We start from the raw sequence: 27181 nt of genomic DNA, 5'->3' as shown, positions 1-27181 counted from the left end.
AGCTGCCAAAACAAAGTAGTCTAAAGACCCACTATACTTACCTAGGTAAGTATCGTTTACCGCTTAGGATAGGTCCCCGATGGCGGGAAAGCTCCAGACTGACCATGACGCAAACCATGGAGCTTCTTCTAACTTGTGCTAAACACCAATAACTATCACGAGACAAGGCAACACACAAGCAAGCACACAATCGCCAGCTCCGCGGCCCGCCTGTTTCGTGATAATTGCTCGACCTGCCACTACTTCTATTTAAAGACCAAAATAACGGCACAACAACTGACCGAATCACGCCGGCCGCCGAATCCGACAATGACTGCCCCTCGTTTACTCCAAAACTCGTCACTGAGCATAAACCGTCCTACCATTTTCCTTATTCATCGCACCGCCATATCCTCTATCTCTCGTCGTAGGACCTTCTCGCAATGCCATTATCGCCCCCAACAACATTCCGAACGAGAACTACAAGAGCGCCTACAAGCTGCGCGACCCCTCGTCCCACACCGCGCGGCGCGCAAGTTCACACAGGCGGGCAGTAGTCGTAATTCGCGTCTCACCGTGATAGCAACTGTTCTCGCCGCCATTGGCTTCTACTTCTACAACTCCCAAACCGTGCCGGTCACGGGCCGTCGAAGATTCAATTTCCTCTCTGATTCTATGGTCGCACGCGCGCATTCGAAAGCAGCTGCACAGGTTATTGAGCAGGTCAGAGCGCAAGGTGGTCATTTTCTATCAGAATGGGATCCAAGGACTATCTTGGTCAGGAGGGTAATGAAAAGATTAATCCCCGTGAGCGGCATGACGGACCTCAATTGGGAGATATTCGTGATAGCTGATAATAGTATGTTTTGGCGATCAGGTGCAGCGAATGTCGGTTTGCTGACCTTTGGCCATAGGAACAGCAAACGCCTTTGTCCTTCCTGGTGGTAAAGTGTTTGTGCATAGTGGTATTATCAACGTCTGCCGCAGTGAAGATGCCCTCGCAGCAGTACTAGGACACGAGATTGCGCATAATACAGCCTCTCATGCAGCAGAGCGCCTCTCTGCTGCATGGGTAGGAAATCTTACAGCCGGAAGTTTGTTCTTCCTCGCTGGAGCTCTACCTGGTCTTGCGCTCTTTGGACTCTGGAATGTCGTGGGAGGATATTACCTACAAGATCTGCTCTTCTACCTTCCCATGGGTCGAAAGCAGGAAAGCGAGGCAGACTACATCGGCCTAATGATGATGGCCGAAGCATGCTATGACCCCCGCGCAGCTCTGGGCTTCTGGCAGCGAATGCACGCGCTTCAGCATGCCAGTGGAGAAGAAGCCCCAGAGATGCTGAGCACTCATCCATCCGTAAGTCTAGCACATATTGCTGAGAAATTCGGGCAAACTGACGAGACGTAGAACGAGAATCGGATTGTAAAGATTAGTGAATGGCTGCCAAAGGCTCTTGAGAAGCGAGCGGAGAGTGATTGCCGTGGAACAGCAGCGTTTGCGGACCGATTCCGTGACGCGATCCGAAGAAGATCTACTACAGTTGTCGTATAATAAGCTGACCAGCATTTCTGAGCCAATGAGTAAAGGGTATATAGAGCGTCAAGATCACATCAGAGTACAGAGAAGACGGCGTACTGCAAAGGACTTTGAGTTTTGGTTTAGAAAGCATTTCCTCAGTTTCTGCACATAATCTGGAAATATACATCAACAATCTATTACAGTAGATAGCTCATTCCTTGAAACTCGGACTCCAGTAGGGTCGGTCATATTGGGTACCAGGTTCCGACCAACTGGGGCTTCAAATCGAGTGCTTCTTCCTTGTGAAAGTTGACAATTGCCTCCATGTGATAGGTGCAGACCCCCCGGCTTGGTAGCTTTCCTAGCGCAGTTCCCCAGCTCCCCCGGTTCCCGGGCTTCTGCAGTGGGTGAAAGTGCTGCTCGTGACCGTGAACCGAGGCAAGCCCCCACCTGCCGACGGCGCCCCGGAAAGAACTCCTTGTTTCTTCCAAGCTCATCAACTTAATCTATTCATTTACGCTTTCATCCACAGCTCAATTCTTTCGTCAACTTCTCATTTCCCTCGTAACTCGACTTTTATACCTACCTACCAAAATGTCCGAGACATATACTACCGCTGAGGTTGGAAAGCACAAGGATGAGGCCAACGGTTTCTGGCTCATCGTTGAGAATGACGTTTACGACGTGACCAGTACGGCGACCGAACCCAAACTCGCAGAGCAAAGCTGACAAACACCCACAGAGTTCATCGATGAACACCCTGGTGGTGCTAAGATCCTGAAGCGCTGGTCTGGAAAGAACGCTACCAAGGCCTTCTGGAAGTACCACAACGAGCATGTCCTGGAAAAGTATGGCAAGGACCTCAAGATTGGCGCTGTTGGCGAGAGCGCCAAGCTATAGAGAGATACCCAACTCTGGGACTCAAAGGCGGTAGCGTGCACTTTTTTCTGATTTGATTTAATTTGATTTTGGCATGGCGCATACCACATGTTGGATTAAGCTACACAATATAGGCGGATTTGTATCGAGTTCAAAGATCTCAGTCTAGAAGCAAGTGGTGGATGGTTCAGCATACCAGAACATATCAGGCAGGCCATGGAGTAAAGAAATATTCATATGGACCGAGAACTTGAACCCATTGCGTGCTATTATATAAGTCTCTCTGAGTCCGGAAACATTTGTATTGGACTAATCCACCTTCCGAAAGGAGCATCGGATAAGTTGGCCGACATAACTACAGGAGTCAACACCATGACAATCATCGTCTATCGTCGAAGGATCGTGCCGCAAGCTGCGGCTTAAGCGGCGAAGACAAGTGGGGAGGCTTACATGAACGGTGCTGAGATAGCGGTAAATTTAGTGACTCATGTTCTTTAAACCTGAAATTAAACAATTTCTCAAGAGGCATTTATAACATTATCATCAGTTTGAACTACCTTCTTGGCAAGAATGAGCGACTTATTCAATCTCGACGTCCAGCGGACCCGTTTATCCCGCCGTCACGGCCCCGAGCCTGGCTCCGCTCCGGCACCTACTCTCCCCGAGTTATCTGCCATTCAGACCGCTGAAGCCAAGCTCCCTCGGCCTGATTCGGAGGACTACCTCCGAGGTGTCTCACAGGAAGATGTTGTACGACACATCATACGGGACATTATTCCCGCGTGTAACGGCCAGGGCAGTTCGTCCCGTTACTACGGTTTTGTCACTGGTGGTACTCTCCCTATTGCTGAGTGGGCAGACAACGTAGTCTCCCGCCTGGATCAGAATGTCCAGGTCCATCTGCCAGCGCAGACAATTGCAACTACATTGGAGGATGCAGCATTGGAGATGCTCGTTTCGCTACTGAGACTTGGAGATTGGAGAGGTCGCACCTTTACAACTGGAGCTACGGGCAGCAACGTTCTTGGACTTGCATGTGGACGCGAAGCCATCTTGGAGGAGCGCGGGCAGAGTATTGGTGAGGTCGGCTTGCTTGCGGCCTGTCTTTCTGCTGGTATCAGGGAGCTCCAGATCCTCACAAGTGCAGGCCACAGCTCCTTGTCTAAGGCAGCGAGTGTCGTCGGCTTCGGGCGAGGAGCTGTGAAGGAGCTGAGACTCAGCGACAGTGAGCCATGGAGATTGGACCTTGAGGCTTTGGAAAGAGAACTTCAGAAGAAAGACACCGCAAGTGTTATTGCATTAAGCGCTGGAGAGGTTAACACCGGGCGATATGCTTTAACGGGGGTTGAAGAGATGCGTAAAGTAAGGGAGTTGGCGGACAGGTATGGAGCTTGGATTCATGTCGATGGAGGTAAGATCCAACCCTTTTGCAGGATGCAGTTCATGCTAACATTTCAGCCTTCGGTATCTTTGCTCGCGCTCTTCCCGAAGAGGACGATTATAAAATTCTTCGTAATCGTGTTGAAGGCATCGAGTTGGCAGACAGTATCACTGTTGACGGGCACAAGCTTCTCAATGTCGTGAGTGTTCCATATCCTTTCGGCTTGACTCTTACTGGCCTTGAATCGCTAACTTGATATAGCCCTATGATTGTGGCATGTTCCTCACACGATCACCTGCTATCCTTCAGTCTGTCTTCACCAACCCCAATGCTGCATACCTGTCCACGGGAGGGGCGTCCACTATCCCCTCGCCTCTGAATGTTGGCCTTGAGAACTCACGCCGTTTTCGTGCCCTTCCTGCGTATGCCGTTCTCCTCAGTGAAGGCCGACCAGGTATGGCGAATTTGCTGGCCAATATGACTGCTTTATCCCGCCAAGTCGCTGCGTTCTTGAGGGGCTCAGAGCACTACGAGCTACTCCCCGACGATGGTGCTAACTTCAACGAGATCTTCATGATTGTTCTTTTCCGTGCTAAAAAATCCAGTTTGAATGATGAGCTGGTTCAGAAGATCAACGCGACCAGGCAGATGTATGTGAGTGGTACAAGCTGGAAGGGAGAAAAGGCCGTGCGAATGGCTGTGTCCAACTGGATGGTGGATGTGGCCAGAGATTTCAGGGTGGTGACTTCTATCTTGAATCATGTGGCCGAGGGAAAGGTGTTCGACATTAACAACTGCTGAGGTCTAGGTAGAAAGGCCGTTTGTGGATTACAGGGGTTTGATCAGTTGAGGCTGGTTTTTGAAATGAATAGACAGCCATAAGTTGACTGTACCATTCGGACTGGTGATCCCACAGTCGCCAACGAAGGCAAAGCATTGTAATATGCATGGCCTACAAGATACACATGGCCACCAGCAGGTTCAAGGAGAGTTATTAAGGGTTTCGGGTTGCGTGAAAAAAGAAGTCGTCAAGTCTGTGTATTGAAATTATCACGCACGTATTGATGCGTCGATGGCGAAGAGTTCAGGTCGGAGTGGAGGAGTGGGGTGTGGATAAACATGAGCACACTGGTACTCCTGCTGGCTCAGCTGTAAGTTATTATAAACCCATCTTTATTATAATAGCAAATGTATACGAAATAAGGAGTGTCAAAAAATTGCACTCAAAGCTACAGGTGTTGTCCATTAGACCCACTTAACCACTGACTTTGAATCTCTGAACCGTAGCCCTTCGACGTACTTGCTCCCCGGCCCTTCTTGCTCTTCTGTAGCATATCCCGCATTTGGCCTGATCTCTCTAACCATAGAATCCTGCCTTGGTTCGGGGATAATCATATTTGTAAGAAATGTCTCGATTACCTTAGGCTAGTTATTATATAGAAATAGACCTATTATGCCTATGCTTCTGTCGATACTAGAAGCAAGATAGGCATCTTCGGTTAGTAGCTCGCCCATATATAAGGTTCGTGTAGATGCGGTCAACGCCGCACAGGGCACAAGTGTCGCCGTGTTCATCAACCCATGCGGCATCATCGTCTTCTGTCGGCCGTGGTTGCGTACACGGCCTGCGATCCCGATGTATGCTCTGTATGCTACAATTGACCCAACGTAGAGTCCGCGAATATCTCCGAGACTGTCAGTGACAATGTTGAGATATACACCCCAAAGACGAAAATGATCATCTACTCGACAGCTGGTTGAAGGTCTCTGCGGCCTAGTAACGACATGACTTCGGGCGCAATCGATCCGAAAAGGGGTTTTGTCATGTCTGACACTTCGAGGCGTTTAAATAACTTCCAGAATACGGCAGAAAGGGCACGCTCTTTGAAGTCTTTTACTCGAAGATCAGTAAGATCTTATTTCATAGCGTATCTCTGGGCTCTCTCCAGCATAGATGTGACTGTCGACTTAAAGAGTTGTTGATCGGCTTCAACGACAGGCAGCGAAACGTCTGGCATAAGGTAAGGGGTGATGTCTTTGGGTGGATCTTGTGTGATTGCTAGGAGCCGGGTTATCAAGTACTTTGTGACACCATCAGTGACTTCGTCTTCTGGGTCGTCATCGTCCACAAGCTCTTCGGTATCTTGTATACCTTCTGTAAGATCGATCACTTCGTATACATCAATCAAGTCATCGCCTTCCCCATCAGAGTCAGAATCTCCGTCTTTATATTCTTAAAACAGGGGGGATATACTGCTTGGCTGCCCTTTGCTGAGGAGTAAATATATTTGGTAAATAACATTGCTGCTGGCTTGAGTCTATAGCAAAAATAGAGAAAGGCAGCAGGATTCGAACTCGCGAGCAAAAACAAAGAGTGGCCGAGGGAGGAAGGTTTTTAGGAGCGGTCGTTAGGCTCATAGGTTCATAGGTAGATACCACTCGACCACTCTTCGTGGAAGGGTAGAAGGTGACTTTGGTATATGTCCTTTCCCCTAGGCATGCCCTTGTAGCAGCAGCAAAGAAGTGACGGTGACTGGTTCCGTAATCCAACCCTCCAAAAACAAAGAGCAGTTGGGCGGGTAGGAATTTTAGGATTCCGAATTGTAAAAGGCTCGAAAAGTCTTGGGAGGTATCCCATCGTAAAACGCCTTTAAGTGAGGTAGATCGTGTATTTCATCGTATCTGTCTGTAGAGGCTGTCGTTGATGCGCAGTTGTGAGGGAAACCCAGTCACTCGTTTAGACATAAAAAAGTTCGATCATCGTCTGCCTTCTGTATCATCATATAATCCTTAACCAAATTTCTTCGAGCCGCCCTTTTGAGTCGTCTTTTTATCCGTCTTCTTCTTTCCCTGTCCAAGCAATTCCAGATGTCCTGCGCGCTCACCAAGGAGCGCTTCTGTGCGCGCCGTCATGCCGCTTGTGAATTTCTTGTGCACCTTGTCGACGCTCGCTTTTGTCTTCTTGGGTTTATGCACTTTCGATGCTTGGCGCTTGGAGTGTGTGATCTTGGCCGGGGTTGCTCGTCCGAGCTTTTTGACGGTGCCTTGAGCCATTTTGAGGGACGTTGAGATAAAATCTGGTGGTTGCGCAGGAAGTTGGAGCGAGAGAGTCGAACACTGTTGGGTCCGGTGGGGAAAAATAAAAATCAAGGTGAGCGATTTTAGTGGGGCGGAATGCTCACCTCGGTGAGTATTCGGTCTAGAGCCAGGATATCGATTGGCCTTCATGATAAAATAGGGTTTAAATATACTTTCCAATCTTAATCACTTATGGCTAGTATCATGAGTATTATTAGATGATGGTGTCTATATGTGTCCAACTAAAATATTATGAATAGCTTCAATCAACAATCGACATACTAGTGTATGCTCGAGAATGGTATCCTGATGTTTCCCAACTAAGAAGGCGGTTATGGCAAAGTGATGTTTCATGGAACGTGCCGGCTTCTCAAAACTTTCTGACTTTCGAGTCTATTGTTACCAGCCATCGCCCCAACCATCATCGTCATCTGTCTCCTTCGGCTTCATATCAATCTTTTTTGCAGCAATTGGTTTCGTGGCCGATTTAGCCGCAGGCTTCTTAGCCGCACTTGATTTTGATAAACCCTTTGGCAAGGCCTTGGTGGGCTTTTTCTGTGATTGAGCAGCCAGCCATCCAGCAAAGTCAGGCTCGCCATCATCAAAAGTGGCAGCAGATGCAGTCGTTGTCGCAGGCTGTTTGGACGATTGGCCGGGAGAGTCGAAACTGTCGAAGTCATCGTTCATATCTCCCCACGAGTCTCCAGCATCGTCACCATCGTCGGCAGGTAAGAATGAGTCAGCTACTACACTTGCGGTATGTGAAGAGTTTCGTGAGAGGGTTGCTGGGGGAGATTTGACTGCTTGGCGGTGAAGTGATGAGGCGGTGCTCGTTGCCGGCTTCTTTGGCTCGGAGTTAGGTGAGGGCGCGGGCCCAGGTGAAGCAGCACGGGAGTCTGACTCCGCGTGAATTTCGCCTGCAGCCGCAGAGATTTTGTTTGTAAAGGAAGAGATTGCCCAGCCTGCCCAGCCACCTGCGGTGTTTTCGTTTGGCTGTGGGGTGCTCATCCGTGGAGCTGAGCCATCATTAGTCTGAGGAGGAGGCAAAACGCTTTCAGGCATGGCAGAAGCTGCCTTCTTGATCTTTTGGAGATATATATCCATAGTACGAGTAGCAGAGTCGCGAACAATCTTCTCCTTATCAATCAGGACAGGAGAGATAACGGGCAGGATCCTGCATGCGCTATCCTCATCAGTGAAGTACTCCGCAGTGGCACCCAAGGCCATTAAGGAAGCATTTCGGGCATGAACAAATGGATCTCTGAGTGACCTTGTGAAGGCGGCAATAAGAACCTTTGAGCGGGACGAAGTACCTAGGTGCTTTGCAATCTTCCCCAAGCAGATAGTCGTGTTTGTTCGAATGCCCGGTTGCTCGTCGTTTGCGGTTCTTGCAAGTTGTTTGAGGAGGTCACCGTTGATTGTGCGGTCCGAGAGCTTAGTGATGATGACCAGAACAGACTTGAGCGTCTGTTCTCGCACTACCGGTGTAACATCAGTGAAGCCAGTGATCTGGATATGTTAGTCTTGCATCGAAGTATAGTAATATAGACTGTACCAATTGTGGAAAGATCTTGTCGTTGACGATCTTCTGTGATAGCTGATCAATCATCAAAGGAAGGCTATCCAATAAGCACACCCGGATAGCACGATCGGGATTTCCAAACAGGCGAATGATGAAGGGTGTAATCTTTGAATCGAAGTCGTCCTTGGGAAGTTTAGATGCGATTTTGAGAACTACGGACACAGCCCTAGGGCCACCGCCACCGAATTCAGCGGACTTCATCAGCTCCGGCATAACCTTTAGCTTGAAGAACTCTTCTGGGAAGTCATCGCTCAGTTCATCCAGTCCACTGTTCAAATTGTTAGCAATTTGGATTGTATGGAAGGAGTTGAAGACGGACGTAAGGAACTCTTCTCGTTCATCTGGCGGTTTGATATCCAGGTTATCGATACCCTCGGTCAGCTTGATGAGAGAGCTGTCAAAGAAAGAGCCATTTCGGTTGCCTTGATCAAGGAATGCTCCCACACTGATTCGAGCCTTTGGGTTGGCGTTACACAGACGCTTATAACTGGACTGCATTGAAGGGGGGATGCTCTTCGTTTGGCCAGCCTGATCAGCTCCATTGTAATCGCCGTTGAAAACTTCAAAGATCAATGTTCCAAGATTAAATGCGTCTACTGCTGTATGGGGATTCTTCTTGATAACATCCCATCCGCCTCGCGCCAACTCTGGAGGAGAGTATCGACCCGCATCAGGTACCAAGCTACCGTATGTCTATGCATATGTTAGCCTGAGTATACGGGTACCTATCTGGGGACCTCTTGCATATATTATTGACTCATCGTCCTTGAGGCTGCTAAGAACATCAAAGCCACCGAGCTTCCACTCGCCACTCTCTGAAGTATATATCGATCCAACTTTGATGCTGCCGTGGATCGAGGAAGCATCTTCGTTGATGAATTTTATGGTGCGCTGTAACATTGTTAATATCGATTAAAAGACTAGCATGGCAAGCCGTACCGCAACGCTATGCAAGCCCCATTTTATCGTCTCAGGGCTGAGACTCTTTCTTCGAACGTCCCACCGTAGGGGTACTACTCGTTCGGTCGCAATGTAGATATACGTCTCTGTCTGTCAGATGTTATTAGTGGAATGCTCTGAAACCGACCGGAAGTCTTGCATATACCTCGACCGCATCTAGAAGTTTGATCACGCCTGGGTGCCGTAGTGTTCGGAGCTTCTTTAGGGCATTCTTGGCTAGGGGGAGTTGGGATCGGTTGGTGGTGATATCGAAGGAAAAGATGCTGCAGTTTGAACCATCTTCCTATTCAGAGATTGTCAGCAAGTCCACATTGTGCGCTCTGCGATGTTGAGCTTACCCTCTTGGTACCATTGTACAGTGTCCAGATAGACTCATCGATATCAACCTTGTCGCCAAAGTTGTATGGAAAGGGAGGGCCTTGTGCAATGGCCGAGGCCACGGCAGATTTGAGAAAGTTCATTCCAGTGTCGCAAAGTCTAGAACTTCTATTAGGACTTGAGCAGTTAACTCCCTACTTGTTGAGAATCGGCATATGTACAGGTTGAAAATATTGCTGTTTGTAGACGAATAATATATTGGTTCAAGAGTCGCAACGTGGTTATTGGCGCTGTACGTCAGGGAGCTCAAGACCCCCGCGCTAGTGCCTGATAAATTCAACAGGGGATGGAGGGGTGTCCAATGGTTACCTAATCCATCTGACCATGTAAGAGCCCAGAACGTACGGAGCACCAGCAACATACTAAAGTTTGGGGTTCGGATAGGTCATGATGTATAGATAGATAACTCAGTGAAATCTATGATCAAGGTATGTTTAATCATGTCGCCACTAACTGGACAGTAGAAGGAATTAGCTCAGGTGATCCAGACTTAAAAAGACTTAGATATGAATACAGATCAGGTACATATTTGGGGGGAACATTTCTCTGTATCTAAACCGAAAGTGAGTGGTTTTATCAGAAATCTGAAGGAACATCGGTTCAGATAAAGAAATACTGTACTTAGGTAGAATAAATGAATTTTGAGGCGTCTTGTTTGCGTCACAAAGAATGTGGCTGGTATATTTGGTCTGAACTTGGGGGATCTTTTATCTTTATAGTGCATTTATGCTCACCAACTGCAGAGTGGTGGCCTTGAATAAATCCTAGCCTTCACTAAGCTTCTATAAATATAAGCATGGGCCAATTTATCTATCATCTATCTCTTGAGTCAACAGGCAGAATTTCCCTTTTGACACTCTCATGTGTGTAAGTTGACTTGTGGGGCTCCACTGGTAGGCATGGTAGCCGGGGCGGAAGAATTAGTCTTCCAGCTGGGGGCGACTCACCTCGGGAACCTCCCCACCAGGGAGGTCTTCCCGGCGCCTCTGCACCCCCATCCTTCATCATCATCAATGTTTGGGCCAATAGCGAGCCAGTAGCAACAGGACCAGCCCACAATGAAAGGCGCGAAACGAACAACCACAGTCATACGCCTCTCTGCCTCTGGCGGCTGGGGATCCCTTTCATTCTTTCCCAAATCCTATTCCTATTCTCTGTCCTTTACCTGATGTCGGCTGGCTCGTCAACCCATACAGAAGATCAACAGAACGCACATATTCCTACTCTTTCAACACAGGGCAGCCGTGGGGACCTGTCTCGGACGCGACCTAGCTCCCTTTGCTTCTTTCTATTGCAGTATAACACTGTCCTTTCGCCTCCACCTGATACAAATTATCGACTACACAGTATTTTCGATTAGCACAACAAGCACCACCTACGAATAGGGGAGCAGAACTTTTTTCTGGGTGATCTCAGACCTCGGTACGGTATTTTGATTTTGATTTCTTTGTCTTACTCTTTATGCTCGTCAAATGATGCCTATGGTAAAAGGTCTGACTGAACGGAACCCTTCTGGTTGCGCCATCTTCTCTTCGGACTCTATTCATGACATTGTGTTGAATCAACCCTGTCGTTCCATACCGCGCCTCAGCTGTAACTGCTCTCCTACATTCCAAGCTTGTTCGTAGAGCGCTGGGGCCGATTGCAATGGAGTTTCTAATGTCGCACAATGGAGTCTTCTTCCTCGTCTACGCCACGGATCTTGACCAAAGGCCGCGACAAACAGCAGATTCATTGAATTAACACACGTGTCAAAAGAGATTATGTGACAACCGATGAGGTGCCTAGCTTGACGGCCATTCAAAACTGAAAAGATCTGATTCGACTTCTTATCTAACACTTGCTTAGCATTCCGTTACAACTTGAAACGCATATCGCTAACATGACTTCTAGGTAATCCTTCATCTACGCGCCTCATGACTCAATCCAGTCGTAAAAGCCTGCGCGTGGTGGATCAGTTCTGCGTTTTGGCCCCATCAACGAGGTTCTGAATGACTGCCTCCACACATGTCGGCGGCACTTGTGCCGTTCTCACTTGTGAAAAGATCATTTTGCTTAGTTCCAGACATTACTGTGATGAGCACTCAGCATTAGAGCCCACTGCGGCCAGCAGAGATCCCTCTGCTACGAATATGGCCAAGGGCTTCCAACCTTCTAATAGGAGTTTTGTTGCTAAAAGAGGTCGAGGCAAATTCATGTTTACACCTTCGCGGCACTTTTCTAGGCAAGATCCACCATCTCAAGATGCCTCTAGTCCGGATACCAGCGCTCCCGTGACACAGTCTCCGAAAGCAAATGAGCAAGAGGCCCCTCCTTCGTCTTTGGTACGAGACAATTCCATTGATACAAATGACATAAGCCTCCATCTGCGGCTAGAGAGGAACGGAACCAGCCACGTTGGATCAACACCCAACTCCGCGCAGATCAAGGCAGCCCAAGATGTAGCGAAAGCTGACAAGGGCTCTTCTGCTAGCCAGGTAAATTCACATACTGTGTCGAACCCGAAGACGCGATTGGAAATGGAGTTGCAAGCCGAGACAGAGGAGGTGATAAACCAGCCACTTGGCCTCGATTCTGCCACCAAAAAACTGAGTTCTTGTTCAAATATTGGATCGGAAACGCTTCCCACAGAGGATCTCAAGATGGATGCGCATCAAAATGGGCAATCTGTCCATGCAACTGACGGCCAACACTTGGCTGGGACGGCGCAAGCGGCTTCTGAGGGGGCTCCTTCAAACGAAGGGTTTAAGAAGACCGAGCCTTCCCTAGGCCTTGACTCTCAACCGCGCGTTCCTTCCACCGCTCCTGTGAATCGTATGCAGTTTACCTCTGAAGATGGTGTCAAATTTAAGTCTTCCCCTCGGACATCCAAGCCAAAGAAGGACAATACACAGAAACATTTGGAGCATCATTATCCAGAAACACGAACGAGTTCGAAGGCGAAGCTCTTATCAACTCCCACTAAGCGCTCGGCTCCCCTGACAAGTAAAGGGCTCCCAGTTAGGAAACAGCAGTTTCAAGGTTCCCTGCCTGAAGTAAGCGCCGAAATCGATGATGAGGTGAATATGGCCGATGTTAGTGACATTGACGGGGAAGCAAAGCCGGCCAAATCCGTCCCGCTCTCCTTCCGTGCCAAAGCAGAAGCTCGCAAAAAGAGGCTTTTGGTCGAGTTCGATTCCGAGGCATTCGATTCGCTCATTTATCGACAGTCAAGTCTGCAACCACCCCCTTATGTTACTGTATCTTCACGTATTGTCAAGTACAACCCAGTTTTCGGCGACCAAAAGCCACTCTATCTCCCAGTGAATCCAGCAATCCATCACATGCACAAGCGATCCCGTTCTTGGTATAGAAAGAAATGCGACGAAATCAGACGGCGTCCAAAACGCAAGGAATGGTTTGGCAAGGTCGTGGAGAGACAACGCTGGTTGCAGGCTCTAGAGATGAAGCAGCAGGAGAAAATCAAACAAGCACAGCAGGATGGGACTACTCCCCCTTACAGACCACCAAAGCCGCGGGGTGTCAAGCGTATTCTTGACTTTGGTGACCTGCCCGAGGAGGAACTGCCTGAATATGTGCGGAGTAATCCCGCTTGGTTGAAAGCCTGCGCTTGGTTCAGAGAATGCGAGGATAAAGCGACTGCACGCCAGCGACATGTCAACAACAAGACGAAAGAGACAGAGAGTTACTTTCAGAGCTTGAACGCTTGATGAATTCACACGATATATGATGACGGGGCATTGCAAAGGAGTCAAGGAGGCTGTCTTATTGGGTTTTGACTAGGCGCATCTTAGGCAAACAGCCATCTTCATTCTTGTCATTGAGGGGCAAAGGTTTCCAACAATCTAAATGTAAATATGCCACAGGGAGTCAAGGAATTCGAATTCGGAGTCACACGGTTAGAAAGTTTCCACTTCTCTAAGAAGCAATACAGGTATCTTACCAATTGATGAAAACAATAGACGCATATATGCATGTAGCTTCGTTCGTAAATCGTGGAAGTGGCTAGAGAACAAAAACATTTGGTATTGCTGGTATAAACAATCTATCACTCGGCATTTTCACCCAACCAAAAACGCCCTTTTTCTCCAGTCCAATACATAACTCAGGCATTTTTAGGCATCGCGAGAGGAATCCATCCTGTGGCCCGAAAGATATATCTACTAATGCTCAGAAAGAGAGCGGCTCGTCTTATATGCCCTTAGACAGCAGGTTGAGAGCACTGCCAGCAAGAATGAAACCAGCCTGGTCCTTGGTAACGGCGTGTTTAGTGGGAATGAGGATCTCCTCACCGGAGGCTTTAGTGACACGAAGTTGAACATCGCCCTTGCCACCATTCTGGAGCATCTCGTACAGACCGACAGTAGCAACCTCGTCGCCAGCGGCAATCTTATCATAGTCAGCCTCGTTCTCAAAAGTCAGAGGTACAACGCCCTGCTTCTTGAGGTTGGTCTCGTGAATACGGGCGAACGATTTTGTCAGGACAACACGGGCACCAAGGTAGCGAGGCTGCAGGGCAGCGTGTTCACGAGCTGAGCCCTCACCATAGTTGTGCTCAGCAACGACAAGCCACTCTTGACCACGTTCCTTCCAGAGTTGACCAAGCTCGGGGATAGTGTGCTTGGAGCCGTCGAGGTCGTAGGCAGCGTTGACCTCGCCGGTCTCCTTGTTGATGGCAGTGTTGAGGGTGTTGGTGCTGATGTTAGGCAGATGACCCTTGTACTTGAGCCAGGGGCCGGCTGCGGAGATGGTATCGGTGGTACATTTGCCTGTGACCTTGACAAGGACGCGAAGGCCTGAGAGATCAGACGAGGGGAAAGGAGCAAAGGGCTCAAGGAATGCCAAACGCTCAGAAGTGGGAGAGATGGCGATCTTGGTGTTAGGGTCAGGGGCCTGGGATAACACACCAAGCTCGGCGTTGCCAGACTCAAAAGGAGTCTGGGGACCTTCGAGACCGTGAGGAGGAGAGAACATGAAGTCCTTGCCATCAGGTGTCTTAATGCTATCGGTAACAGGGTTGAAGGTAGTGGATCCGGCAAAGGCCATGGCGGTAACGATCTCGGGAGAGGCCAGAAAGTTCATGGTATCAGGATTGCCATCATTTCGACCACGGAAGTTTCGGTTATACGAGGTCAGGATCGCATTGCTTGTGCCCTTCTCAACGCCATCTTGTCGCTTCCACTGACCAATACAGGGACCACAGGCATTTGAGAGAACAATTCCGCCGGCCTCCTGGAATGTCTCGAGGGTACCATCGCGCTCAAGCGTGGCACGAATCTGCTCACTCCCGGGAGTGATGTAGAAGTCGGCAGCAGGCTTAAGCCCAGCCTTCTTGGCATCCTTAAGCAAGCTCTCGACTCGGGTCATATCCTCGTAGGAACTGTTGGTGCAGCTACCAATGAGACCAGCGGAAAGAACCTGGGGCCAGCCCTGTTCCTTCACAACTTCCTTGAACTTGGAGAGTGGTGTGGCCAGATCTGGTGTAAAAGGGCCATTAATGTGAGGTTCGAGGGTCGAAAGATCGATGGTGATGAGTTCGTCATATTCAGCGCCCTCATCAGCCTTGAATTGCCATCGAGCATCGGGGTCGGAGCTGTTGCTGGCGAAGGCCTCGAGAGCTTCAATGTTCTTGTTCGCCTGAGATCGCCGGGTCGAGTCAAGGTATCTAGCTGAAGCCTTGGTATAAGGAAAGATCGAGGTAGTGGCACCGACTTCAGCGCTAGATTAAGTCAGTATTTTCCAGATCCCCCGATTTATAGTACAAACTTACCCCATATTGCAGATAGTAGCCATACCGGTGGCGCTTAGGCTTTCGACACCTTCACCGAAATACTCAATGATGGAGCCAGTGCCACCACGGACTGTGAGGTGGCCAGCAAGACGGAGAATGACGTCTTTGGGAGAAGCCCAGTTGCTCAGCTTGCCGACAAGTTGCACGCCCAAAATCTTGGGGGCCTTAAGTTCCCAAGGAGCACCGACAAGGGCCTCAACAGCATCCGCACCACCAACGCCAATGGTAATTGTAGAAAGACCACCAGCATTGGGGCTGTGGGAGTCGGTACCAAGCATCATCAATCCAGGAAGAGCATAATTCTCAAGAACGGTCTGGTGGATAATACCAGCACCAGGAGGCCAAAAGTCCATTCCGTACTTGCGCGCTGCAGACTCAAGGAAATCAAAAACCTCCTTGTTAGTCTGGATACCAGCAGACAAATCATCCTCAGCACCCTTGGAGCCAACAATCAAGTGGTCACAATGAATGCTTGCAGGGATTGCAGGCTTAGCAAGGTTGCAGGACATGAACTGAAGAATAGCCATCTGAGCAGAAGCATCCTGCATGTTGACACGGTCGGGCTTGAGGCGCAAATTGGCCTTCCCCCGAATGTTTCGCCCATTGTCGGTGTTGTTCAGCAAGGAGTCCTCGGGGTTGTCGAGATGGCTGTAGAGGATCTTCTCGGCGAGGGTCAGACGCTGCTTGCCGAGAACTCGACGGACATCTGTGTATTTGGTGTATAGCTTTTCGTAGGTAGGAGGAAGAGGCTTCGCGCTTGAGAAGCTTCTCCTTGTGTTATTGGATAGAACGGTGGTTGACCGAATGGCATTAGGACCGGAACGTCGCAAGAGTTGCTATTACCGCAAGTAAGAGTCAGCTTGTGTATCTGTGTTTTCCTGCAGAAAGGTTCCCAATTAATATGGAATGGTGTAGCTTACCGTCATGGCACCGCCTGAGCGGCTGGCGACCTCCATTGAAACCATGTTGGGCTATACACGGCAACGATGAACGATGACTCTTTTGGTCCTCTTGTTACAGATGTTATTCCCTAAATTTGTGGTGGGGGCGAAGTCGGGGCGGATTTTTTTGGTCAATTGTAAATTGACAGGAGCCGATTGGCGTTTACGACTGATGTCCGGGGATGTTGGGGCCTCCACCATCCGAACACCGGCGGAGATGAATCCCTTCCATATCATCTGTATAACCTCGGAATAGAAGGGGGATGTTCAAAAAGTCGGGGCTATAAATCGTTGTTTGGATATAATTCCCATTCTGAGAACATGGGGGCATATATTACATTTCGCTCATGTCTTGTATTACCAAAGGCGCCTTCCATTCGCCAGTCCAGACTCACATATCAAAGCATCAAAAATCATTCTTGTTCAAATACATGCCTTCTAGTAGGCAACGACACCATCTGCGTCTTCCAGCCAAAGTGTCGCCAGGTCCTTTGCCAATCCTAATCGAAGTTTTCGAAGAACGTCTTCGCCCTTGCTTGTTGCAAGCCAACCCTTCCTCCAGTCCCATCCTCTGTTAACCTTTGTTCCTGCCGAGATCGACTTGTGCAGATGATTCACCAACACGGAGCTTCCGGTCATCATGAAGCTTCCTCCTAGAGAGGCTGTTGATTTTGCCATTAGATCTTGTGGCGTAGAGCCCTTCAGTCCCTGGGCAGATGCCAATACAAGATTGAAGAAATCGACGCACGCCGAATACACTCGATCCCCCACTGTTTGTAAGTCCTCGATGGCTTTGAGCAGAACATCAATCTGGGGGAGTGTGACGACGGCTGGGGATTGATTAATAAAGACAGTGGCCTCTCCCAGCAGGGCCAGGAGGAAGTCCTCGCTGACTACTGCATCCCGCGTTTCGTCGTAAAGTCCACCACGGATGTTGTCATCGGAACTAGAAATAACAGCAACTAGTGCAGATGCCGCTTGCTTTTTCAATTTGAGAGCCTTTGTAGGCGAAATATTCTCCAAGTCCTCAGCATCGCGGAGCTCGTAAAACTTGCGTAGTGTGGCGTAACCGCTGAGCATTCGGCCAAGCAGTTGAGCAGCTTCGAGGTCCTGCTTGGCTCGTTTCTCAAGGGTCTCGGTTCGCTTTCGTAATAGATCCTTGAGATCCTGATCTAGATCCTTCTCTGAGGGGTAGACTGTGGACTGGACAAGCGAGTAAGACATTAGTAGATTCAGCACCTCCCGGACCTTGTCTGAGCGATGGGAGAGCGCATAGTACCAGAGAGCCTCGCCATAGCGATGAGACTCCTTAGAAAGGATCTCTGCGAATGTCTGTTTCGGGTCAGTTTCGTTCAGTATCATACTCAAAATTACTAACCTCTGCTGTTTCCTCTGCGTAGTTAATCATGCCGAGGTCATTCAGTATTGTCCAAATTTTGTCCACGGTTCGTCCTGAGTTCTCATTTAACGTAGCAAGAAGATCTCGAAGGAGTTCGCCCACTGTCTCCTCTGATCTCTCAGGCGAATCCATTCGGCCTAACACCTGTATGGCCATTTCCCACCCATCGCGCTCTGGTGACAGTTGCTCTATACCTGCCAATTCCCTAGCGTACAGTACAAGAGTTGTGTCTTTGATACCATCCAGTTCATCCGGTCCTGGTTGAGTCAAGCCTAGTAGCGCAAGATCGTCCATATCCAGACTGTCAGTAGGAAACAGGTTGGGGCCGTTAGGAGCGGGGAGCCATTCGCCTAGGGATGCGACTTCTGCCACAGTACATGCCAGTGGCAATGACCATATCCTCAGGAATCCCAGCACGGCGTTAACGTTTCCTTCGAAAGCGGAGGCCACGGCAACCTCGACGGGGTTCAAAACATTAGGGTTTAGATCTGACTGCACAACCATGTGAAAAGCAGTTGCCAGTCGATCGAAGTAGTCTTCGGAGCCAGCGAAGCGAGATGATGCCCGCAGTAACTGCGACTGTGAAAGTCTCAGAGCCTTGTGGCGTTGATTCCCATCATCCCACCACCCAAAAAGGCCTATTGTTGCTTCACACCAATCCTGTGCGATTTCCAGGATAGCCTCATGGTTACCAAGAATGATACCATACACGGTTTGCAAGTTTTCGTAGATATCCCAAGGGATTTGACTTGAGGCCTTCCGAGCCATTGTGGATAGTGATTGTTGTTGGGGGGCAAACTCGTCGTCCATCAAATCCTGAACATCCTGTTCCCTTCCTTCGGCGAACAGGGTCATTCGGTTCAGAGATCCGCGAGCCTGAATTCGAAAAAGAGTCCAGTTGCTATTCCAGATATCCCATTCTGATCTTGTACCTGGGCACTGGTCCAGGACTTCGCTAGTGACAGCGGCAAAACGTCTGACGTTCTCAAGAGCTTTGCCCGTGTACGCATAATCACTTCTAGGTCCCCGGCGTACATTCTGCCAACCAGCTTCTTTCAGTAGATGGGATGCGCTGCCAACATCTCCTCGTAGCAGGGAGCATCGTACAGTCTGCCAGAATAGAGGATGGCATGCAGGGCTTGGTATGTGGCGGCTGACCTCACGCACCTGATCAGGGTACAGGTTATGATTGTTGTGCATCCAGTCGAACAGGATTTCGGGTAGCGGTGGTGTCTTCTCCTCGTCGGTATTAGTGCCGAAGCGAGTGTGGTGCATTCGAAGTATTAGTTGTGCGACATAGGCGGCCTTCTCGAATGGGTCACTGTTGAAACCAGGACCTATGGTTGCGAAATCCTCTCCTTCTGGTTGTGGCAGTCCATTCACGGTCTTGTTCCATAGTTCAGTAAGGCGAAACGTGATGTTAGACAAAGAATTGTCCATCTTCTCAACGTCTTCCTCAGGTCCAACTCCCTCTTCGTATAACCTACATACGAGCTCTTCGGTTTCGAGGATCATGTCTGCGGGTTCGACAACTGGTGCATGTTCGTGCTGACTGTAAAGATTTTTGGCGATCGATGCAAAATGGAAACCCTCCTGGCGCCCTGACATGCCAAGATGGGCTGATGTTTGTCTGAAAATGCTTTCCGCTTCTTGGCGCACTCGTTTTGTCGCGGCTGGTGTATTGAGCATCATGAGGTCGGATTCATCACCAATCATAGGCTGGCCATAGGGTCGATCGTCGTGTCTCATGTTCAAGAACATATCGGGGTCCTCGGATTCTTCGCGCTCGAAAGCATGGTCGTCTTCCCCATAACTTTCTCTCTCGTCTTCTTCACCGGCAATGTCTTGGTCGATGTAGCGTTCGATCTCGGCGTCAACGTCGTCATCCTCGAGGCGTTCGTCTGGAGCAGCAGACATGCGAAAAAGATTGCCTCGAGGGGGTGGGAGCTCCACATCTCCTTCAGCATCTTGATCTTCTTCTTGATCCTCCTCTTCCTCGTCCGCCGCGCTGAACTGGCGGCTCAAACCTGAAGGCTGTCGTCCTCTAATGGATCGACCAAGCGGGTTGCTCGAGGCGCCTGTGCGACCAAAAAGATTTCTTCCGGAGGATGAGTTGTTGGATACGCCAAAGCTCAGAGGCTTTGTATCAGTCATTCCACGCATGAAAGAGCTTCCCATGTATGAATCAGACGGGGCACCCGCGGGTGTAAAGGAAGCGGCTGATGATGGAGGTGGTCCAGCTGGAGTCGTTGAAGGATTGTCGGCAAGAAACGAAAAGCCTGTGCCGCGGCCGCTCTTGTCTGGCGTCGATGGCGCTGGGCTTACTGGAGGACTAGAGTCCGGAACAATGAAACGAGATGACATTATGCTAGACAGAACTCCTCTGCCTTCGGATTTGGCTTGCCGTATCGGCGCGTGAATTAAGCTGAATTCTTCGCTCCCTCACGTTGGATTGCACTGTTTTCGCATGCGGTGATCGTATTTAGTGGTGGAATGGATATAAATTGTTAAAGCGAAGTTGAGTTGCAAGCTCCTGTTTGCTTGAGCTGAACGCGCTTGGGATATTTTTTGGAGCTATCGCGATGGGTAACACTAGCCGTTGTTTATCCGACGCGACCCTTGCACATGACATCGGCTCTCTCTAGTAACTCAACCAAGCCAATAGTTATCCTCCCAGCAAAATGTGAAAGCTGGTCAGTTATGTTTGTTTCCAATTGAAGGTCGAATTTTCTGCTCCTTTGTTACATGTCTGTAGGACTTGTAAGACTTCACATTAGTCGAATTCTGTGCCCACAAAGGCTGCAGTACTTGAGCTCTTGCAAATCAAGAAGATATCATTAAGCCAAAATCGAGACAAATACCGATACTCGATCACATTTTGAACTGTGATTTTCCTCGGTATAATGAGTGATAACCAAAGCGGAATGTAAAGAGAGAGCTTCACTGAAGTGTGGGGCCAGCTTGTTTGATTGAAGTTTGGGAAGGGTCTGAATTGCTTCTTTCCAAATTCTGAAATACAGTAATTTCTTATCTTCCTCTTCCCGAGCGCTCGGAACCAAGACCGCTTTAACCTTTTGCCAAAGAAGATTTAAGTGATCACGTCAAGTGGGCACGGCGTCGAACGGAAGGTCTTCCGACCCCGTGAAGCCACGAAGAGCTCTCGCCTTGACTCACTGGTGCGGCTTCTCTCCCTAACCGTCGGCCAGATCGGTCTCATCTGCCGAAAGAGTATTCCGTCTTTGGGGGAGTCTGGTTATCTCTGCCAATGCCATCTCAGCACTTCACACCAATGGCGCAGTACCTTGGCATACTCTGCCAACGTCCCCGCACAATGCTCTCACGTAAAGAGAGTCAAATTGGGCGTCATACGCCCAATGAGCATTGGTCTCATGCCCGAAGCCGCGATTCTTTTCCTATCTCAGTGTGGATGTGAATGTGGATTGGAGCTCCAATTGCGGGGTACGTTGTTGCTCACCGGAGTTGCTCGGTGATCGGGATCTGAGTGTGCGGACGGTTTTCCTACTGTTTCTACGTACATAAACAGATTCCCCTTGAAGATTCATTTACCCCTCAAACTGTTTGTCTGTCTTGTCATACACTTCTTTCTTTCTCCATCGACAGTCAATTTCATCCTCATAACACAGAAACATGTCTACCGTGGGCAAGGTATGTGACTTTCACAAGCTTTACTACCCCTCATCATACCCAGTGCCCCGCCCTGAACGAGAAGTATCATGAAGACGCGTTGCTGATGCTATAACTAGACCATCACCTGTAAGGCCGCCGTTGCCTGGGAGGCCGGTAAGCCTCTCTCCATTGAGGACATTGAAGTTGCTCCTCCCAAGGCCAACGAGGTCCGTATCCAGATCTACTACACTGGTGTTTGCCACACAGGTATGCTCTACCCACGTCATCGAGCTCTCGTAGCTCTTCAGTCGTGTGAATCAGCTCAAGATTAGTGTGTTAACGTGATTTTAGATGCCTACACTCTCTCCGGTAAGGACCCTGAGGGTGCTTTCCCCATTGTCCTCGGACACGAGGGTGCTGGTATCGTTGAGTCCGTTGGTGAGGGCGTCACCAACGTCAAGCCTGGTGACCACGTCGTTGCCCTTTAGTATGCATTTTCCACACCTTCATCAATCTCGCAAAAGCTAACGTATTCTCGAACAGCACCCCCGAATGCAAGGAGTGCAAGTTCTGTAAGTCCGGAAAGACCAACCTCTGCGGCAAGATCCGAGCCACTCAGGGTAAGGGTCTGATGCCCGATGGTACCTCTCGATTCAAGTGCAAGGGCAAGGATCTGCTTCACTTCATGGGCACCTCCACCTTCTCTCAGTACACCGTCGTCGCCGACATCTCCGTAGTCGCCATTGAGCACGATGCTCCTATGGACCGAACCTGCCTGCTTGGCTGCGGTATTACCACTGGATATGGTGCTGCTACCATCACAGCCAATGTTCAGGAGGGTGATAACGTGGCCGTCTTCGGTGCCGGATGTGTCGGTCTTTCAGTCGTCCAGGGTGCCGCCGCCCGTAAGGCTGGCAAGATCATTGTTGTTGATGTCAACCCCTCCAAGAAGGCATGGGGTGAGAAATTCGGTGCTACTCACTTCGTGAACCCCACCGAGCTCGGTGACCAATCCATCCAAGACAAGCTCATTGAGATGACTGATGGTGGTTGTGACTACACCTTCGACTGCACTGGCAACGTTGGTGTCATGCGTGCTGCCCTCGAGGCTTGTCACAAGGGTTGGGGTGAGAGCATTGTCATCGGTGTTGCTGCCGCTGGTCAGGAGATTTCCACTCGACGTAAGTTCACGCCTAATAGCATATTGGGATTCGAAGATACTAACTTTCGACAGCATTCCAACTTGTTACCGGCCGAGTGTGGCGAGGATGTGCATTCGGTGGTGTCAAGGGCCGCTCTCAGCTGAACGACCTTGTCGCCGACTACAAGAAGGGTGATCTCAAGGTCGACGAGTTCATCACCCACCGCAAGACTCTCGGCGAGATCAACAACGCCTTCGAGACGATGAAGCAGGGTGACTGTATCCGTGCCGTTGTCGATATGCAAAAGCTTGAGCCTAAGATTTAATGACCCAAAATGTAGTATAGATAAATGATCTCAAAATTTTATGTTAAAATGGCAAACTGTTTCCCTCTGCACCGGGAACTGCTCTTATTATGTGACAAATTTGAGGACCTTGATAGACAAATAATGCCCTGTGCGATTTATACAGTGTTATATATGATGTGTACCTGTCACTCCACTGATAATCGTTAGCAAGCGGCGTACGAGGAACGATGCTTTTGCCCTCGTTACTGTCAGAAGCCTTGAAACCTTCCATCATGGCAAAAAACAACAACCACTAGTCAAAAAGCCTACTAAGTTGATACCGAGTTCGACCAAGTTATCATTAACTTATTCATGATATTTTATCATAATATTTTATAAATCATGGTCAAAGTCCTGTAGGAGTTTTCTAGGACCTCGTAGTTGTGAGGTTGTCTAGACAGGAACTATCAATCATTCTACTAAACTAAGGTAACCTATATCAATAGGAACAAAGGCTGTGCAATCAACAGCCAGCAACACAAGTAAATTGCCAAACATGACTATTAAATTATTAAGTACCTAGGGTAAACTGCTTAATATTAGAGGGCAAGAAACTAGTCTGGCAAGGGGAGGCAAGAAAACAGGACCTTTATCCTAAGTGATGAAAAGACTTAGGTAAGTTTAGTGTATTTTAGTAGATCTTTAGACCAGTTAATCTTGGCACCCTGTTTCATCAGAAGTTTTATTACCCCCGAGGTCTGGGTACTCGCACAAAATGGAACCTTGATGGTCGCAACAATTGGCTTGCTCAAGTTGCCAGACGTCTCACGAAGCTCCAAGCTACTATACTTACATAGCAGCTACCTAGGAATCTGCTTTCAGAAAATTGAAGCTCTTGCAAATCTTCTGCCACACTGTATTTTTGAGACCCAAAGCCTCGAGTACTATATGGGCCTCCGTAAGATGCAAGTAAAGAGATTTCCTTCAGATATTCTTTGCGTTCCAGGCGTGTTTTTAGAAAGCATCACCCTAGACTACCTAGAATATGGGGTATCTCCACTAACACTGGAGGTGGGGACAATTTTTGCAATCCTTTAGATTTCATTTGTCTACCTATGAAAAGGGGTCCATGATAAGTCGCGACTTAGATCAATCTACAATTACCAAACGAAAAACAGACGAAACAAACAAAATGCGCTCATCACGGATATCAAGAGACGCTTCGAAACTATTCGATCGTACGGCTGAGCCTATTTCACCACCAAGACGATTGACAAGGTCTGCGCTGGCCAAATTCGCCTTTACCTCAACAGAAGAGTCCAAACCCACGCTCGCCGATATCGAAGACAGTGGAGGTCCTGCTCGTAAACGAAGGCGTGTCGTAGTGACCAAGACCGAAATTTCGACATCCGCTCAAGCCGTAAAGCCCGAAGTGGTCGACGAAGCACTCGATGATATTCCATCACCCCCAGCAAAAGCGCGACGGGTTCGTAAGCCCGCTCGCAAAGCCTTCGATGCAACAACTGGCGAAACAAAGACGGAACCTCCCTCAGATTGGGAGGCTGTTTATGATACTGTGAGGAAGATGCGGGCACCAGGCGGGCGAGCTTACGGTGCAGCTGTTGACACTATGGGATGCGAACGTTTAGCGGATCGAAACGCATCACCAAAAGACCAAAGATTCCACACATTGGTGGCGCTCATGCTGTCGAGTCAGACAAAGGACACGGTGAACGCCGTGGTTATGAAGAAGATGCAAACTGAGCTGCCACCTTTCGAACCCGGGGCGCCGCCAGGACTAAACCTAAATAACATACTGGCAATCGACCCTAAGCTTCTGAATGAGTTCATCTGGGCGGTTGGCTTTCACAACAACAAGACAAAGTTTGTCACCCGATCGGTATGGACTGATCGAGATTGGACTGACTGGTGTTCAGGTATATCAAGCAAACAGCTGAGATTCTCCGCGATAAATGGGATGGCGATATCCCCAACACCATCGAGGGCCTCGTATCGCTACCGGGCGTCGGACCCAAGATGGCCTATCTCTGCATGTCCGTAGCATGGGGTAAACATCTGGGGATTGGTGTTGATGTGCACGTACATCGTATCACAAATCTTTGGGGTTGGCACAAAACGAAGAACCCAGAGGAGACACGAACAACACTTCAGTCATGGCTCCCGCAAGATCGATGGCATGAGATCAACCATCTTCTGGTGGGGTTGGGACAGTCAGTATGTCTTCCTGTCGGTCGCAAGTGCGGTGAATGTGATCTTGGCCTTGAAGGACTATGCAAAGCTGCCGATCGAGCAAAGGTGTCTGCCGGACGCCAGCTCAAAGCCGAAAAGATAGAATCGGAGGCTCAGAACGATACACTGGTCAAAACGGAGGTTTCACAGAACATTGTAATCAAAGAAGAGGGTGTTGTATGATGGGCTCTCAGGTTCTCATGACAGACGATTAACCCCATCCGCGGCCCCGCCCCCGGAACCAACCACCCCATAATAATCCCCAGGATCGAATTGCCTGGAGTCGCTGGCAGAAGTCGATTTGACCACGTGTATGAGCGCTTATGAAGGCTGGCGTTGAGAACTGACAGAAAAGACTGCCCTCCAGACGCATTAATACCCATTGATACCCTATTCTACAAAGACAAAGTTATTAGTCTCTTGACGGCGCACTTCTGTGGTCTAGCCCAGATGGCACTATCGTATGCGCGGTCTACAGACGCTCACGAGATCAGTCATGGGCCCGATACGATATCGGAGATAAGCCGGTAAAACAAGACAGGGTCCTGGTGGTTCCCTAAAGTCGCATTAGAGGCCAGGCTCGAGCAACACGTAATCAAGCCAAGACGACGGATCTTCACTCCATTCTGAGTCAAGTAGTCAAGCAATGTCACCGCCTCTACAGCAGCAGTCGACTGAAACCGTCCGTTGATCGACGTATTCCAAGGATTACCAAATCTCAATGGACACATTTCGCTTTGTGATTGTGATGAAGAAATGAATCAATTCAGAGCCCGCTAAAGGAGGGGACAACGTCCCCTTATCATATCCTGTACGCCAACGCACCCTCAACTATCCGAATAGAAATATACACCGGCGAATAACGCTATGCATCTAATGCAGATGCTGTCTCGGAATCCAATCTCATTACGTCGTGGCCGTCAGAATGCGCATTGTGGATGTTAGGAGTGACGCCAGTCTCCAGTCCGAACCATGATAGATATGTAAGGTGATGACTCTCGTTGGTTGATTTACACACCCCGGATAACCTGGGTTCGTTCCGACTCGAGTTGTGCAGCGTTACGCTCGTGAGACTGCTTCTTGCACTGCATGTGGGTTAGCGGGTCTGCAACCATGGGTTTGTATGAGATACCGAACTTACGTCCTCGAGACCGGTACACTTGTGGTCTTCTAGTAGGCGGTGCTTGCCGCAGAAATGACCTTGGCAAAAGGTGCAGTCGCCGACGATGCGTTGAGCGGGCTCACGGCACGAAGCAGCGGTGCAGCGAATTCGCTTAGGAGGCATGGCGTTGTTTGTTTTGTTGAATTTATGGAAAAAGTAGACCTCTGAGAGATGAACTGAACACGTTCTTGAGTCGGTGAGAGTTTATGTTGGAAGCGGTAAGAAGTTGAACCAAGAAATGTGGTCTTTATAGGAAATCGGATGCAGTGACGGCGTTTCGAGAAATCCGTGGAAAGCAAGAACCAAACCAAAGATTCATTCACACAACGACAGTGACAGAATATGAACAGATCAAAACAAAACAGAAGCTGGCGGTGGAAAACGAATCTGGTCGGGGCTTTATAAAGAGCGGCGAGGCAAGGCGGCTGATGAATGAATCATGCCTTGGTGGAGCCAGCGGCTGGTCAGTTCGCCTCCAGCTCATCGCTCTCACCACATTCAGGCCGCGGCCATGGGCAGGGGGGAGGTGTGTAAGTTTGGTTGTTTACCTTGTTGAGTCCCATCGTTAAAGAAGCTGTTGTCACACAGTATGAAATGCATAGTCTAGTTTGTCCATCCATGCTCAGACACAGGGACCAAAGCTTGCTTATTACAGTAGCAATGAACAACGTTGACCAGCCCGCCGTTTGTTTACACATGCAATGCATATGCACAAGTACGATCCCTCACTTTTTTAGACGACATATACACAAACTCTCACACACACAGGCACCGTCAAAGTTTGCTCTGCGATTTCCAATTTGATAGGCAATTGGAAGCACAATGAC

The 27181-nt window shown here is 49.2% G+C and overlaps 11 protein-coding genes across 11 annotated transcripts; 6 read left to right on the top strand and 5 right to left on the bottom strand.

The window, feature by feature from the left end:
* The first annotated feature begins 152 nt into the window (after positions 1-152).
* FOBCDRAFT_223064 (metalloendopeptidase) lies at positions 153-1794 on the top strand. The gene is made up of 3 exons (XM_031183805.3): positions 153-838; positions 894-1336; positions 1388-1794. Exons 1-3 carry the CDS (start codon positions 310-312, stop codon positions 1529-1531), a joined length of 1116 nt encoding a protein of 371 aa, XP_031039447.2. The 5' UTR covers positions 153-309; the 3' UTR covers positions 1532-1794.
* Positions 1795-1962: 168 nt separating this feature from the next.
* On the top strand, positions 1963-2652 carry FOBCDRAFT_319377 (cytochrome b5-like heme/steroid binding domain-containing protein). The gene is made up of 2 exons (XM_031183804.2): positions 1963-2189; positions 2241-2652. The coding sequence occupies exons 1-2, from the start codon at positions 2093-2095 to the stop codon at positions 2396-2398; spliced, it is 255 nt and encodes an 84-aa protein (XP_031039446.1). The 5' UTR covers positions 1963-2092; the 3' UTR covers positions 2399-2652.
* A 238-nt stretch (positions 2653-2890) lies between these two features.
* FOBCDRAFT_223060 (pyridoxal phosphate-dependent transferase) lies at positions 2891-4962 on the top strand. Its single transcript, XM_031183803.3, has 3 exons — positions 2891-3788; positions 3836-3957; positions 4020-4962. The coding sequence occupies exons 1-3, from the start codon at positions 2948-2950 to the stop codon at positions 4557-4559; spliced, it is 1503 nt and encodes a 500-aa protein (XP_031039445.2). The 5' UTR covers positions 2891-2947; the 3' UTR covers positions 4560-4962.
* Positions 4963-6272: 1310 nt separating this feature from the next.
* Positions 6273-6986, bottom strand: FOBCDRAFT_293035 (uncharacterized protein; the record flags this gene model as incomplete). Its single annotated transcript, XM_059611815.1, has 1 exon — positions 6273-6986. One exon carries the CDS (start codon positions 6984-6986, stop codon positions 6549-6551), a length of 438 nt encoding a protein of 145 aa, XP_059464886.1. The 3' UTR covers positions 6273-6548.
* Positions 6987-7018: 32 nt separating this feature from the next.
* FOBCDRAFT_223055 (armadillo-type protein) lies at positions 7019-9983 on the bottom strand. Its single transcript, XM_059609626.1, has 7 exons — positions 9717-9983; positions 9524-9661; positions 9358-9468; positions 9163-9309; positions 8738-9111; positions 8392-8686; positions 7019-8345 (listed from the first exon to the last, which is right to left on the bottom strand). The coding sequence occupies exons 1-7, from the start codon at positions 9837-9839 to the stop codon at positions 7236-7238; spliced, it is 2298 nt and encodes a 765-aa protein (XP_059464885.1). The 5' UTR covers positions 9840-9983; the 3' UTR covers positions 7019-7235.
* A 1662-nt stretch (positions 9984-11645) lies between these two features.
* Positions 11646-13692, top strand: FOBCDRAFT_34479 (uncharacterized protein). Its single transcript, XM_031183798.3, has one exon. The coding sequence runs from the start codon at positions 11748-11750 to the stop codon at positions 13464-13466; it is 1719 nt and encodes a 572-aa protein (XP_031039440.3). The 5' UTR covers positions 11646-11747; the 3' UTR covers positions 13467-13692.
* A 65-nt stretch (positions 13693-13757) lies between these two features.
* On the bottom strand, positions 13758-16573 carry FOBCDRAFT_34474 (aconitase family-domain-containing protein). Its single transcript, XM_031183796.3, has 3 exons — positions 16468-16573; positions 15527-16383; positions 13758-15475 (listed from the first exon to the last, which is right to left on the bottom strand). The coding sequence occupies exons 1-3, from the start codon at positions 16510-16512 to the stop codon at positions 13948-13950; spliced, it is 2430 nt and encodes an 809-aa protein (XP_031039438.2). The 5' UTR covers positions 16513-16573; the 3' UTR covers positions 13758-13947.
* A 175-nt stretch (positions 16574-16748) lies between these two features.
* FOBCDRAFT_319372 (uncharacterized protein) lies at positions 16749-20434 on the bottom strand. Its single transcript, XM_031183792.3, has 2 exons — positions 17867-20434; positions 16749-17820 (listed from the first exon to the last, which is right to left on the bottom strand). Exons 1-2 carry the CDS (start codon positions 20249-20251, stop codon positions 16927-16929), a joined length of 3279 nt encoding a protein of 1092 aa, XP_031039434.2. The 5' UTR covers positions 20252-20434; the 3' UTR covers positions 16749-16926.
* A 935-nt stretch (positions 20435-21369) lies between these two features.
* On the top strand, positions 21370-23094 carry FOBCDRAFT_250365 (chaperonin 10-like protein). Its single transcript, XM_031183785.3, has 5 exons — positions 21370-21553; positions 21652-21781; positions 21866-22001; positions 22058-22695; positions 22749-23094. Exons 1-5 carry the CDS (start codon positions 21536-21538, stop codon positions 22979-22981), a joined length of 1155 nt encoding a protein of 384 aa, XP_031039427.1. The 5' UTR covers positions 21370-21535; the 3' UTR covers positions 22982-23094.
* A 1040-nt stretch (positions 23095-24134) lies between these two features.
* Positions 24135-25375, top strand: FOBCDRAFT_135301 (DNA glycosylase; the record flags this gene model as incomplete). Its single annotated transcript, XM_059607937.1, has 2 exons — positions 24135-24842; positions 24890-25375. The coding sequence occupies 2 exons, from the start codon at positions 24135-24137 to the stop codon at positions 25373-25375; spliced, it is 1194 nt and encodes a 397-aa protein (XP_059464884.1).
* A 560-nt stretch (positions 25376-25935) lies between these two features.
* FOBCDRAFT_223048 (uncharacterized protein) lies at positions 25936-26715 on the bottom strand. The gene is made up of 2 exons (XM_054704579.2): positions 26334-26715; positions 25936-26277 (listed from the first exon to the last, which is right to left on the bottom strand). Exons 1-2 carry the CDS (start codon positions 26475-26477, stop codon positions 26203-26205), a joined length of 219 nt encoding a protein of 72 aa, XP_054560554.2. The 5' UTR covers positions 26478-26715; the 3' UTR covers positions 25936-26202.
* Positions 26716-27181: the final 466 nt, after the last annotated feature.

This window comes from Fusarium oxysporum, chromosome V (genome assembly GCF_013085055.1).
Source record: "Fusarium oxysporum Fo47 chromosome V, complete sequence".
In the NCBI taxonomy this organism is placed as follows: domain Eukaryota; kingdom Fungi; phylum Ascomycota; class Sordariomycetes; order Hypocreales; family Nectriaceae; genus Fusarium; species Fusarium oxysporum.
This window is presented reverse-complemented; position numbering and strand designations above follow the sequence as displayed.

What these genes read in the sequence shown, in the direction of transcription:
- FOBCDRAFT_223055 (XM_059609626.1), bottom strand. Translation starts at nt 9,839, where the DNA reads ATGAACTTTCTCAAATCTGCCGTGGCCTCGGCCATTGCACAAGGCCCT. An exon ending in TGTACAATGGTACCAAGAGG is followed by an intron (nt 9,662 to 9,716) that starts GTAAGCTCAACA and finishes ATCTCTGAATAG; the next exon opens with GAAGATGGTTCAAACTGCAG. An exon ending in ACAAGATCTTTCCACAATTG is followed by an intron (nt 8,346 to 8,391) that starts GTACAGTCTATA and finishes TAACATATCCAG; the next exon opens with ATCACTGGCTTCACTGATGT.
- FOBCDRAFT_223060 (XM_031183803.3), top strand. Translation starts at nt 2,948, where the DNA reads ATGAGCGACTTATTCAATCTCGACGTCCAGCGGACCCGTTTATCCCGC. An exon ending in TTGGATTCATGTCGATGGAG is followed by an intron (nt 3,789 to 3,835) that starts GTAAGATCCAAC and finishes CTAACATTTCAG; the next exon opens with CCTTCGGTATCTTTGCTCGC. An exon ending in GGCACAAGCTTCTCAATGTC is followed by an intron (nt 3,958 to 4,019) that starts GTGAGTGTTCCA and finishes AACTTGATATAG; the next exon opens with CCCTATGATTGTGGCATGTT.
- FOBCDRAFT_223064 (XM_031183805.3), top strand. Translation starts at nt 310, where the DNA reads ATGACTGCCCCTCGTTTACTCCAAAACTCGTCACTGAGCATAAACCGT. An exon ending in ATTCGTGATAGCTGATAATA is followed by an intron (nt 839 to 893) that starts GTATGTTTTGGC and finishes CTTTGGCCATAG; the next exon opens with GAACAGCAAACGCCTTTGTC. An exon ending in TGCTGAGCACTCATCCATCC is followed by an intron (nt 1,337 to 1,387) that starts GTAAGTCTAGCA and finishes GACGAGACGTAG; the next exon opens with AACGAGAATCGGATTGTAAA.
- FOBCDRAFT_319372 (XM_031183792.3), bottom strand. Translation starts at nt 20,251, where the DNA reads ATGTCATCTCGTTTCATTGTTCCGGACTCTAGTCCTCCAGTAAGCCCA. An exon ending in ACGCAGAGGAAACAGCAGAG is followed by an intron (nt 17,821 to 17,866) that starts GTTAGTAATTTT and finishes GACCCGAAACAG; the next exon opens with ACATTCGCAGAGATCCTTTC.
- FOBCDRAFT_250365 (XM_031183785.3), top strand. An exon ending in CACTGGTGTTTGCCACACAG is followed by an intron (nt 21,782 to 21,865) that starts GTATGCTCTACC and finishes ACGTGATTTTAG; the next exon opens with ATGCCTACACTCTCTCCGGT. An exon ending in TCAGGAGATTTCCACTCGAC is followed by an intron (nt 22,696 to 22,748) that starts GTAAGTTCACGC and finishes AACTTTCGACAG; the next exon opens with CATTCCAACTTGTTACCGGC.
- FOBCDRAFT_319377 (XM_031183804.2), top strand. Translation starts at nt 2,093, where the DNA reads ATGTCCGAGACATATACTACCGCTGAGGTTGGAAAGCACAAGGATGAG. An exon ending in TGACGTTTACGACGTGACCA is followed by an intron (nt 2,190 to 2,240) that starts GTACGGCGACCG and finishes AAACACCCACAG; the next exon opens with AGTTCATCGATGAACACCCT.
- FOBCDRAFT_223048 (XM_054704579.2), bottom strand. Translation starts at nt 26,477, where the DNA reads ATGCCTCCTAAGCGAATTCGCTGCACCGCTGCTTCGTGCCGTGAGCCC. An exon ending in AGTGTACCGGTCTCGAGGAC is followed by an intron (nt 26,278 to 26,333) that starts GTAAGTTCGGTA and finishes ACCCACATGCAG; the next exon opens with TGCAAGAAGCAGTCTCACGA.
- FOBCDRAFT_34474 (XM_031183796.3), bottom strand. Translation starts at nt 16,512, where the DNA reads ATGGTTTCAATGGAGGTCGCCAGCCGCTCAGGCGGTGCCATGACG. An exon ending in GCTCAGGCGGTGCCATGACG is followed by an intron (nt 16,384 to 16,467) that starts GTAAGCTACACC and finishes TTGCGGTAATAG; the next exon opens with CAACTCTTGCGACGTTCCGG. An exon ending in GCTACTATCTGCAATATGGG is followed by an intron (nt 15,476 to 15,526) that starts GTAAGTTTGTAC and finishes GACTTAATCTAG; the next exon opens with CGCTGAAGTCGGTGCCACTA.
- FOBCDRAFT_34479 (XM_031183798.3), top strand. Translation starts at nt 11,748, where the DNA reads ATGACTGCCTCCACACATGTCGGCGGCACTTGTGCCGTTCTCACTTGT.